Source organism: Ischnura elegans, chromosome 12 (genome assembly GCF_921293095.1).
Source record: "Ischnura elegans chromosome 12, ioIscEleg1.1, whole genome shotgun sequence".
In the NCBI taxonomy this organism is placed as follows: domain Eukaryota; kingdom Metazoa; phylum Arthropoda; class Insecta; order Odonata; family Coenagrionidae; genus Ischnura; species Ischnura elegans.
The window spans coordinates 83,689,906-83,703,346 of NC_060257.1; the positions used below are offsets into that span (position 1 = coordinate 83,689,906).

A 13,441-nucleotide genomic window follows, 5' to 3' on the forward strand; every position below is an offset into this window, starting at 1 on the left:
ATTTACTTTAAAACTCTATAATTAAATTTTCATCTTCAATTTTATGTAACATGAAGGACATAATAAACATCGATCGTTGATAACTTCTGATAAACCATAATTTTGACCTATTTTTTTTCGCGGAAGTCTCCCAAAGAGAAATCTTGCGCTTACTGTTTTCCTTCGGGGGATACTAATGAAATGAGTTGACGTAGCATGTATAATGGCTACGATGGCTACTGTGGATTAGAACATTACTGTGAGATTTAGGACGTACTGCTGTTGTGATTACAACCGTGTTTGTGGCATTTGAGAATTGTTGTTGTGAATCAAAGATATATGGCCACGTTGTGTTTTACCTTGCTGGATGTGACGGTCAGCTCCCACCGTGTGTGTCTAAAATCACATACCTGTTAGAAATGTTGTTGGAAAAACTTGTTGTTGATAGTTTGAATTCGTGTTTTGCCTTAAAATTGTTGCATGCTCATGAAAATGTGTTATTGAGTGCAAAAAATGTCTCCATTGATGAGGTCGGAGTGTAGAAAATTTTCTCCCAACATTTTCAATAAGACCAAGTGTTCCAATTGCTTTCGCCAGAAAGAAGAACATAGTGCCGAAGCATTAGAAAGTAATAGGGTGAGTTCATTATTGTGTTTTAAACGTAAATAAGTATATTCCCGTGTCACATTAATGATGGTTTGATTATTATATGGTGTGTACAATTGACTAAATATCATTGAAGCAATGACCAAGATGAATTTATGCCGATTGTGTCGATGTTTTCAAATGTATTATAGCATCCTGAATTTTGTTTTTAAGAATTTGAACGTGATGATGTCATTCTAAGAAGGTTTTTATTCGAGTCATAACAAGGGGACAAACAGAAAGAATCGTCCTACCCCTTTCATCAGGGGTGGGGCATATTCTAAATGTAGACCAAATGAGTGTTAATTTTTGTCAAAGTCATCGACTTTTTCCAGTGCTCCACTATTCTTGTCGTCGATGGTATTCGTAGTTCATCACTTTGCATTGAAATTAAGGCAAGATGTTTTCACTTCCCTTTTAGGGTTAAGTAGGTTATATCAGGATTGCGACATTTGCCTCCTAATTAAGTAACAGTTAAGGTGCAGTTAACCGGAATAATTTTGTGTCTTTACATGAATGCGTATTTTTGTTACGATGTATTTGGTTTATTAGTTCATTATTTATATTTAGCGCCGTTTCTTTGACACTTAGCAGGATTTAGTAGAAATGACAACTTGCGGTTATGTTACCAACGCATCGCGTCTCGCAATGATATGATCAGTAGTTTTCACTTTTATTATGTTATCTTGTGGATTGGAGTTCAATTTTACTTATTAATAAAATAATTCCTGTTCATTTCCTAGGCTACCAGAAAGGCCTGCAAATGTGGATATCTATTCGTGGCACCCGATTGGGACTTCTCAAATCCAATTAACAGGACAAAGGTGTGTATTATGCTTTTTACACTATAAACACCGGAGTTAAGTCTCCTAACTAGAACGGTTATTGCCATTATTATATGTTTTTATTGCGTAATTTTTTCCGTATTCCCAAAATAGCTTCTATTTGTATGAAATTAGTATATTTTCATTCACCATATGTATCAATAGTGTTGTAACAACGCAAGTAATGGTAATGGCACTTCATGGAATTCACATTTCTGACAGCCAATCGAAGTGTCATTCATTGTTAATCAATTTCATCAATTCTGCTCATGAGATTTGTGTGCCCAAAAAGGGTCGTTCATGTGATTGTGTATGTTAATTGCATTTTACGGCCTATTTACATGGTGCATCAACCAGTACGAGTTAATGTCAAAATATATGAATGTGTTAATGAACACAAAAATGCACCTCTAACCACCCAATTTGTGTGAATGCATGAACGGAAAGTAGAACCTGTTCTAATTTGGTGCATTTATACATACATTTTCCATTCCAGTCCACAAAAATCATTCATACAAACAGAAAATAACTCAAATGTGTTAATGTATTGTGTAAACAAGCCTTTAGACATTAATTCATCCTTTTTATTATTCCTTCAAACATCAATCCTTTATTTTTCCTCATGGTCGAATTGGCACTTTTTTCAGACAGTAAATGAAGGTGCTATATCCTTTCACAGGTGAAAATAAATTTGTGCTAGTTTGCTTGGTTCATACCATATAATCTCCAAGTATGTTATGCATTTATGGTGACAATATTCTGATCATTGGAATCACTGAAATATCAGAATAGGTATTTTTTATATCAGTAATTTTGATTAAACCGTAGAATATATCAGGGATATAGTTTTTCGTCTTATGATCAGTTTCTTATGCTTACTTATTTTTGAAGCACTGATAAAATTCATGGGATAATGAATAAATTTTCAGTATTTTATTTGAATCTTAGCTATGCATCAATATAATTTAATTAATTTTTGAAATTTTTTGTTAATTTGTCAATTTTTGGCATGAATCCAAAATAGTGACATTAAAATCTGAAATGTACGAGTTACTTTTTGGATTTCAGCAGTCACTATAAATCATTGAACAGTAGTGGATGAGTTTGAAGGCCTGGACCTCTGGTCTTCCAAATATTTAATTTTGGAGTTAAAGTTTGTTTACTGCATTCGCTGTGGTTTACTCTTTGTTATCCTAGCTATGCATAGGGAGTGCCGTGGCACCAAGTGACATGATTCTACTCCGTAACCCTTTTGCTCTCTCTGCAATTTCCATTGTCATTCCCAGAAAGGTCAAGCCCAACTCAAGAATGCTGTGTGTTTAGTTCAATTTAGTGTTCCACGTAAGCAAATTACAGTAAAACCTCTTTACATCATAATGGAGGGGACCAAAATTTGGGCAATTAGATGCATGGAGGTTCACTAAAGAGAGGTTTCAGTGATAGACACCATTTTTTCATATCCTTCGGAAATGAAAGACACTACTGTCTTTTAAACCATTATATTTATGTGTTTAAAAACACATGCGTGCATTAGTGAATATATATTTATTATTTAATAATGACAGAAAACAAGCGCTGTTGCGTGATTTTTACCATGATTCGAGAGAAAACAATGTGAGCTCTCTTAATTCAACGGTCACTTAAAATGATTAGAATAGTTGGATACCTTTTTTCTTATTTACTGTTAGGTATGCTCTCATATGGAACAAAATGGCCAAAACTAATGGTTAACGTGAAATTTACTGCATATTAAAGGTGTATAAGAAAAAAAATAAGCATGAAACATTTATCGCTGAATATGTCATCCCATGTATGTAATCGTGGCTGTGTTAATGGTCTCTAGTTGTCTCGGTACGATTTGCGGAGGTAGTTAGGCCGTCACGGGGGTGTCTCCTTGGTATGATAAGTGGAGGTTTAATGAGACAAAGAGGTTCATTGCATAGAGATTTCCCTATAAATTTACATGTAAAACTGACGGGACCGAAGGGGCGGTATGAAGTATGGAGGTTTATGATGTAAAGAGGTTCACTACATACAGGTTTTACTGTATTTTGTTTATATAGAGCAATAATTAGTATAGAAATAGTACCATTCCATCATGAGTGATGAACATTTATATACTCTTTAGTATAAAAGTGGAACTAACTGAAAATGTTTTAAATAAATATTTTTACGTGGAATTGTATACTTGGCTGATGAATCGGCACCTAGAGCATCTTAAGGGCTAAATAAAAAGCTACCCCTGTGAAAGGATTCTGACAAAATTTCAGCTGCAGTGAATAGCTTTCATGGGACTAGGTTGTCTATTCCCAAATTGTGGGCACCCCTTAATTTCTAATATCCATGCAATTCCCTCGGTTGCTAATGACCAATTTTTTATTTACAAATTTATGGACTAGAAGGAAACACTAATAATTATGAATTTCTTTTCAGAGATGGCAAAGGCGATGGTTTGTGCTCTACGATGATGGAGAGCTTACATATTCAGTTGATGAACATGTAAGTAGTTCTATATAATTTTTTCCCCTTTTATCATCCTATTATATGTTGTAATTGCCATTTTTTTCAGATGAGCGATGATACATGTATTTCAACCATGTTTTGTGAAGTTTGTAGAACCCCTTTTCTTTCAATTTATTTTCTGAACATCATACTCCTATCCAATATTTATTTCTTCTGTGGTTCTTTTTAAATAGAATGGTAGTTAATGACTAGAGATACGTGAAAATCACATTCATTTTTATCGCACTTTCAATAACAGTTTATCACATTTTGTAGCGTCTATTTTTTATTTTCATAATGAGGTTGATGATGATAAAATATAGTGAAACAAAGTTATATGAAAAAATACAGAATATTTTAAATAACAATGTTGTAGAACAATAATAAATTAAGGAATAAGACATATAGTGGGGAAGGTGTAGCTTGCCCGCGCCCACTTGTAGTTTGTGGCCACGTAGAGTCCCAGCCAACTAGCAGCTGGCCAGTCGCTCACAAGCTTTAAGCGGTGAGTGTCGGCAGAGCATTTGAACTGCACTCGGCTCAAAATGTACGAATTTTGCCATCGAAAAGGCAAATTTGCGTAGAAATATCATAAAAGTCTAGTCATCGCATCTATGTTGCATTTATTTGTGCACATCGCATTTATCGCATTTGCGATTTTCACACATCTCTATTAATGACATGATATTTTGTAGTTCGTAATCATTGAAGAACAGTGAAATACAAAGTGATTATTATTTCATATTGTTCACAAACGAACCCTCTTCCCTTAAGAACATTGGGGACACAACTATTGCTACCCATATAAAATCATTTTATTCCTTCCAATGCATCATATTTCATGAAATATTAGTTCTTCATGTACATTATAGATTTTATACACTGTTAAACTTTCCATTTAACTGTTTAAATACTTATATTGTTCCTGTAAGTCGTGTAATGCGTATTTTCAGTGTAAATAGGTTAATCTATGCTTCAATGAATTGTATTTGTTAAAAAATATTTTGTTTAATTATTTTTATTGGTGATAAGTTAAGCCTAGTATTTAAGATTACTAACTGCGTGCTCAATTCCACCCAGTTTTCTCGCAATTTTACGCTCTTTCTTTAATTACGTGATACTTGCCAGGACCTCGCGTGAGAATGGGTGAGAATCGGCTCGACCCCATCTTCCCTAAATCCCTCATATAATTAATAGATGACCCTTTACCATAAAGCCCCTTATCCTTCCCCTTCCTGTCCCCCTTCTTTCCCCAGTAAAGAGTATGGCCTTGGGGAATTTATTTCTTTCAATCTTTTTCGGTGTTTGCGTGTGGATGATTCCATATCACAGGAGGGGTTATGCATTGCGATGGGTTTATTTGGAGAGGGTACAACTTTGACTGTATCTACCAAATGTTTTGGTGGGGGGAATTAGAACCGTTAAGATGCGTTTTCTGGGGCGATGGAGCAGGTAGTCAGGAGCTGGACGTGGTAAATGAAAATATTTTGTTTATGTATTTTCATTTAAGATTAATTAAGACTAGTATTTAAGATTACTTATGTCGTGGTCTACACCCTTATCCTCATGTTTTTTTTCCCCACAAACAGAAATCTTTTTTTCACAAAATTTTCACATGCAGTTGTTCATATTTTTGTCATTTCGCAAATAGTCTATATTGTATATCCCTGGTATTGTAAACATTTGTCTGGCATTTTATTATTATTATTCCCAGACGTGAGATTACTTGAGAATCGGCTTGACCCACCCCACCCCATAAATGCCTAACGTAATTAATGGATGTCCCCATATGCCTTCAAACATCCAATGCTCTCACATGATGATCTTGTTGGCTAAATATCTATTTTATTGTTACAGCCAGAAACAGTTCCTCAGGCGGCCATCTCCCTAATTGGCACATCCGGCCAGGGAGTAGGCAGCATAGTATGGGAAGCGCCGGAGTCAGAAACTGGCCATCCTCACAGCCTAGCCGTTGCTGCCCCCGACAGGGTGCACTTTGTTCGAGGTGACACCCCTGAGGAGACAAAAGCATGGCTCGCTGCCCTTCTGGCCGTTGTCTCTCCTGTCACTTCTCAGGGAGGCTCAAGACTCCGACAGGTACGTCAGTGAATGGAAGAAATGTCGAGTGATTTGAGACGGATCTGTTCTGGTACCAGTTTGCGTTTCTTTGTCATCTATAACAGTAGAAATGGTGCCCAAATCGTACTGAAGGTTTAAATTTTGCACTTGTTGTGGAAGTAGTCATCATCATCTCATAGGTTAAAATATTCTGCATCTGGGTAAGATCAGCTCTTATCCCAATCTCAGTGCTTCATTTTTTTCCTGAGTTAAACATATCAAATATGATTTGGCAGCAGCAATAATAGGGTGGTTTCCTATTATTTTTTTATTGCCTAAATCGAAAGATTATTACTCCTGGAGTATGTATTTCACCCTTTTAGATTTTTTAATGACGATATCTATTTTTCGCCAATTTCGTAATTTCAGGAATATAACACAGTTAACAATTATAAAAAGTTTTTGTAATGAATACTTGATGTTTTTCTTAAGGCACGGCACAAGCGGAATGCTACCTTTCCTGGTGGTCGATCCAATTCAATTTCCATGGGAGTCTCCCAGAGAGGTATGTTAATTTCTTGATGTATTGTTATTGAAAAGAATATCACTTAGAAAATTGTGTATACTGCTATGATTTTATTGCCCAAGCAGTTCTGCACTTCTAAAGTGACTGCGGAAGCTGTCTGTGTAATTAAAAGAATGTATTTGAACGTAGAACTTTAAAGTGGCTTTCAACTATCCACTCTTAAGGCCGCTATACACGGTGAATGATCATGCTGAATGGTCGTGCAAAAGAAATCATTCTCCGTGTATAACGGAAAAAATTCGCAAATGATCCGTCATGCACATGATCATTCAGTGAAAATTAGAACATGTTCTATTTTGCTTGCATAATCCTGTTAAAGATCACGCGATCAGTCAGCGTGATCATTTGCATGATCATTCACCGTGTGTAGCGGCCTTTATAAATTTTCTTTTGAGGTATGATTAATTCATGCATTTTTTATCTAAAGGATATTAAATATACTTATAATTGAATCTTTTTCTACTCCAGTCGTTGTTTGATCTTTGGAATGCCTTTGACGTACTTACTGTAGCTCACATCTGCATTAATTCATGAAATTTCGTAGTCTCTTACCTATGTTTGATATCATGGTCATTTTAATTGAGTCTTTGAAGTAATTATTGTGTTAATGATGTAATTTTTCAAACATAATTTTCTATCTCGAAGCCATTTCAGGGGCAACATCATTCAGCAGGCAGGCTTCACCTATCCTCCGGCAGCGTTTCAACAGCTGCATATCACCTCTGCATCATGCTTACCCTTCAGAAAGTGATAAGGAATCCAGGATTGGAGTCCATCCTTCCAGTCCAGTTTCCAGCCAGTCAAATGCATTGTCATCCGCGTCCCTGCCTGCTGAGTCCTCGGATGTGTTCGTAACGGAAGGAACCAGTGAAACTACTGCGACTGATTGTCATGCAATGCCTCGGATCCAAGTCAGTGGAGAGGTGGCTTCAAGGTCGTACTTGGCTGACTTGTCCCCTCTGAACAGCAAGAGTAATGATGGCATCGAGGTGAACTCAAGATCCAGTGTTTACTCGACCACTCCTACCGAGAGGTTAGTATTTATGATCATTAATTACTCTCTTTGAACAAGCACCCAGTGGCATGACCCACTCTCACCCAATCTCCGCCCCATTATGAGCTTATTCGTAAGTTGATATACTTATGCAAGGCATCAAAAAGTATGTTTATCCTGCAGAATGCAACACCGCATTACAATTTTTCGTTGACTCACGGCCACCCAGTTTATCCATGGTGTTGCTCTACCGGCATGTTGAGCAGTTTATTGTCGAGGTTATAAGAACTGTGACAGTGAAGCATGTGAATAAGTTGTCAATTTCAGTGACAATTTAAGCTACATTGCAGAATACGGAATATATTTTAAACTGACTCACTAGTTACAACAAATTAATGGATAATGTTGTCAGGAGTTTCCCTATTGATGCTGATAATATGCAGTATGTAAACTCTGCTCTACGCATATTCTATATGGCCATTCTAAATCAACATCGACCACAACTGTTTTTAGTGAACGCCTGTTTATGGCAATATTCTGCCAAAAAAAGGAATAGAATAGACCCGATGGGTAGAGGTCCGTGAAAGTGGTTTTATTTTTTGCTAAAATTTGTTTTAAAACCATATGATTTCGGTGTTATAGAAAATCTTGGCGGTGTTATTATAATGTTACATTTTTCCCGGTATATAGGCGTTTTCTTATTTTATGGTACACGTTTCATTAATACCTATACTTTTATTAAGCATTTTACTTAACATTTAACACAATTTCGATAGCACAAAATTTCTGATAAAACAACATGAAAGAAGTGGTTCAATTTATATTGGTTCAAGGTATATGAATGGTTCAAGTATGTAGTCTTGGCTAATACGATCAGCAAACGGCAAAATCCCCACTACCTTATATGTGTCTGTACACTAAATAAAGCCTTTAAAAATGCTTCTGTAGTAGTAACAACAAGCTCCTCCTTTCCTTTATTTGAGTGACTGACTGTGTGTTCAAAGGATAGCTGTCGTTTTGTGGGTCCCCTTTCTTTCGCACGTTTATGTGTATCGCTACTGATGTGCTTTAACAAAGTGTCACATCTTTTGAATTAAAATCGTTTTATCACAAACTTTGCGCAGTAATACTCTGTCTTTCACATAAAATCCTTCTCAACCCTGCAGGGTCAGTGAATTTAGTTGAGAAGGTGTGAAGAGTATCACTAGCTTTTGGCATTTTAAAATTCCTATCCTTCGTTCAATATTTAAAGCTAGAACTACGATAAAAAAACAGTCTAACCCCAAAACACAACCTATCACGGTGGTGTTTTCAAACTGAGTGCTGGGTAGCTGCAGTACCGTATAACTTACAAATTGTCTGAAATGTTTCATGTCGTGGGTTCCCTTTCGATACCCCTCACCCAGGTGCTGAGGGAAGGTGGGACAGCAGCTAGATACAACAAAGTCGCTTAGTTTTGATTACAGCTGTTGCCAATCGGTCAGGAAAGGCAGGGAAAGAAGCGCACATAACAAAACATAATCGGATTCAAAGAAACTTGAGAAATTGTTTCCCATTTATCGATCCTGAAGCATCTAGAATTAGATGCTTTCTCACCTGAAGAATTAGGTATTAGATTTGGCCAATGTCCAAATGATGTTTTTGCATTGTAGCTCAGTGGAGAGCTGAATATTCGACGATCCATCTGCAAATAAGGAGAATCCTCTATCCTCTTATCCTTTCTGTTCCTTCCTTACCTTCTCCCAACTGCTAGCGCTTCGTGCTTTCAAATAACCTTACGTGTCTATGGATGTCTTAAAACGAATCAAATCGCGCAGTTGACGCACGGTGCCGTTGACGGCCGCCGTGGTCACCACGGCGCCCATTTCAATCCGGCCCGGCGGTGCGCCGTGAAATAAGGCAGTGCTACATTGAGGCCGCTTTCTGACGAAACGACTTTTTGCCGGCCGCTGCTCACGTCACGACGCCGTGAAATTCAGGCCGCTTTCAGACGAGACGACTCTCTGCCACGCTGTGGGCCGTGCTTGCCAGCGGCCGTGTTTAAGTCAAGAAATTGTTACATTAGTCCCATACTCAAGGTATTCCTGCAACAAGTTATCCAACAACGCAGTCTAATGCACCGCGGTGAGTCGCCGGAATTACTGCTTGGCATTGACGCGTATCGGGCGCGTGAGCTTGTATTTCCGCTCCTCCGCGGCCGCGCTAAATTTCTTTCCGCGCATTTTTAATTCATAATATCTAATTCTTCAGATAAGAAAGAGGCAGTGATAAATTTAACGGCAAATTCTGGCGGATAAATCACCACAGTGCGTGATATTACGCGGATGCGTTATGCGCGAGACTAAACGAGCCTATTGACCTGGAAATCGTAATGAGATAGAGCAAATAAACGTCGGCAGCGTTAAACAATGAAGGCTTATGTTTTAATAGATTACGACTCATTAGATATGATTTTTTCGCTAATCCACCTAAAATTGCAAATAACGCGAAATTTCGTTTTAACTTACCGATTTCGCGTTATTTCGTGTTATTTCGCGATATCGCGTCTCGCGAAATTCACGGAACTCTACCGATGGGGTAAAAATCTAGATTTTTTAAAATCAAAACCTGGAGAAAGAACCAGTAGCTGCCTGATGTAATGTGACATATCGGTCAATCATGTATTCTTCAACAATGTGGTATTCAAACTATTTCACTTGGCATATAAAATAATAGAGGCAATCTTAAGTTTTTTGTACAGATCTTTCCTGCTAATTTACATCTTTAGTGAAATTATTTTCATTCACTTCTTGCAGTTGTTCATTTAAATTTGCCATTAATTCAGATAATAAGAGTTCATTCTTGGAACGAAGTATCGAGAACCGATTGGGGAGAACCAGACTGGTACCGAGAACCGAAAAAATTTTAGAACCAACTCATCCTTAGTTTTTTGATATTTTATGTGAAAAATTATCAACAAATATTCAATTTTAGACAAAATCAGTCTTATTCATCTTTGAAATAGTTCCTATACACTAAAAAAAGCAGACAGGTAAGGTTAATATTGGAGTTTAGGGGCTTCATTCTTCATCTGGGGATATAACAAGTGCTCAACATATCGATGGATTTTCCGGGTATTTTTATGTTGCACATGTTGAACTGAGCTTCCACTGTATTCCAGTGTCAAAACATTTTACCATATGTGTACAGTGGCAGGTTGATGAATACTCATATATAAGCCCTCTGCACTTTTTGTGGGAGATGCAGAAGCCGATAATATTGGCACCACCCCTTTAGGGTTAAGAATAAGTATAGAGTAATTCTGGCTTGTTTGACTTTTGGAAGAGAAGAAAATACTAATATTCAAATACTACAGCTGTTTTTTAAATTCTGTTTCTTTACTTTGGGAGGGATACTTTTTGAAAATTTCTTACTTAAAAATAAAGTTCTACCAAAACATTTACCATCCTGAAGTCTAGAATCGAGTCTTGAGTGGATACCAATGTTACAAAGTAGCCATGCCAAGCTTCTTTATAATAATTAACATTTGGAAAACAACTGTCGACCTATGGACATTCCAGGCCTTTACCTGGCGAGAGGATGGCCCAATAGGGGGAGAAAGGTTTTGGAGCGATAGGAGATTACTTGCGGCAATAATGTGATAAGGCCGCAAACCTCGTGAGATTGTCTCAAGTTTAGACCTTGGCGAAATCAAATGTGTGTTGAGGGTTACCGTTGCTAGTGCTCATTCCCTTTTCATTGTGTGTGTAATCTTTTTAATGCATTAAATATTGAACTTTTGATAAATTTAATGCCCCTCTTGACTGTGAAGGAAAAGTCGGTTTGTACGGTCACTTAAGGCAAAGTCCTTGGCTCTTGCACTGTCCAGTTATAAATGCATATTTAAGAGTACTGAATACCATTATTAACATGCTTTTAATATGCTTGCATTCGCTATTTTCTTTTGAACATGGGGCATTTTTCAACGAAGCTGAACGCTATCTATTGCTTTATGTATTAATATGCCATTGAGTTAGTCTACGAGTCAGAAAAATGTGATATCAGTGTGGATATTAACGATTTTATGTGGATTTCTTAATGCATAGGATATTTCATCTCTTTCATGCTGCTATGACTGTATGAATGGATTTAGAATATAATGCCATGTCTTACACTCTTTAGGTTGTCATCAATAATCAGTGTTGAGCCAGAAGTCAAAATATCGTCATCATCTAGGTCTTACAGAAATGACGTATCTGGCTATGGATATGAAACATCGAAGATTTCCTCTCCTGGGTCTTGGAGGAAATATAATTCTGCTGCTGAAGAGAAAAGCACTGCTGTAAAGACAACCTCCCCAGTTGAAAAAACTGTAAGTATTGTCATTAAGCAGGGACTTTGAAGTGCTGTGTCTATTAGATTTTTATGAACTAGTAACAATATAATTGAGGCTAAATGATGCATTTACTGAAAAGAGAATCCATTCAGGTTGCTTTAGGGTAAAATGAAATAAATATGTATCATAATCAAAAGTGTTTTGTTAGTAAAAAGGTGTGCTGTAGGAAACATTTTAATTTTAAGAATTTGAAAGGTGTATCAATGATGATCCATAGTAAATTTCTTCTTGTAATAATCCACCTTTAAATGAAATGAGTTACTGAGACAGACCATTGCCCAAAATATGAATTGGCAAGAATTGTAAACAAACATTCGGAGTCTATGAAGTTTTTAACAGCTACTGTGTGTTACACTGTACATCTTTTTGTTGGCTAATGGGTGGCAACTTCACCTTCTTTTAACACGTTGCGTACAGATGGCGAGAATTCTCGTCATTTTTTTCCCGAACGTTCCGGACAGATGACGAAGATTCTCGTCATTTAGGCGCATAAATCTAAACAATTTTAAAGCGTACAATACATATTCGATAGTACGTTTTCAGTTGTTGTTCATTATTCATAATGAATTGATGCATCATAACGTTTGATTGGGTAAAGTTGTATTCTAAACATTAGCTTTTTAACCATGTTTAAACCAAAGGCATTACGCCCTAATAGGCACATATTTCCAATCTCAACACCTCCACCGAGAATCGGCATTTCTAGGAATTTAAATACCCCGGTACGCAGCGTGTTAAGACTTAATTTCTTTTTTTTTTATTTCTTCTAATCACTTCTCATGATAGGGAAATTTCTCTACTTTAAATAACTCCATTAGAAAGTCTACTTACCATCAACCAAATGGCATCTTATGCATTAAACTAGCAACTTAAAGTGTATTTTCAAATTTAAAATGTTGAAAATATGATGGTGAATGCTTTATAAAATCAACTATATGTTGCTAAATTAGTTCACAGGTACAAATAATTTTATGTCACAAAATCCTGTTGTATCGTATAGATTATTTTGTCCGTTCACATGTCAAATAAATGGCGTTAGCAGTAATCTTTACAAGCAATTTTTTTCAGGCTGTTGATTAAATGCTTACCAAATTCGGCCACAGTACAATATGTTCGTGAATGAATTTTATTATATTGAAAGTGCTTTGCTTTGGAGTACTTATTCTAATGAACTGATTGATTTTCTCTCAGGTGAGAGGTGATCCAGATGGTTGTGTGCTAGATTCAATGTCTTCATCGTCATGCTGTTCTGTTGAAACTGCAGAGCGCACAGATGTTTTGACCAGTGCTGACCAAGCAATTTCCAGGCAGAGTGGTGTGAAAGATGAAATTGACGGAAGAAATGTGGAGGCAGCAGATGATTCAAAAGAAGTGCCTCATGAGCTGTTGGTCAAACATGGTTGGCTAATGAAACTTGGCCCTTCCAAGGTAGCTCTCTTGTATATTGTATACGTTTTGATGATTTCAAGCACTTAAAA

At 36.8% G+C, this 13,441-nt stretch overlaps 1 protein-coding gene across 3 annotated transcripts in view; it reads left to right on the forward strand.

Moving 5' to 3' along the window:
* The first annotated feature begins 81 nt into the window (after positions 1–81).
* LOC124168880 (protein outspread) overlaps positions 82–13,441 on the forward strand; it is a 45,520-nt gene continuing 32,160 nt past the window's right edge. The window contains exons 1-8 of one of the 3 annotated variants that reach the window (XM_046547250.1): positions 82–615; positions 1,368–1,448; positions 3,882–3,947; positions 5,808–6,047; positions 6,501–6,573; positions 7,240–7,627; positions 11,750–11,939; positions 13,155–13,391. In XM_046547250.1, the coding sequence (XP_046403206.1) occupies positions 493–615; positions 1,368–1,448; positions 3,882–3,947; positions 5,808–6,047; positions 6,501–6,573; positions 7,240–7,627; positions 11,750–11,939; positions 13,155–13,391 (1,398 nt within the window). In that variant the 5' untranslated portion in view covers positions 82–492. The remainder of the gene's footprint in view (positions 616–1,367; positions 1,449–3,881; positions 3,948–5,807; positions 6,048–6,500; positions 6,574–7,239; positions 7,628–11,749; positions 11,940–13,154; positions 13,392–13,441) is intronic. The other 2 variants (XM_046547248.1, XM_046547249.1) reach the window with 2 other exon arrangements.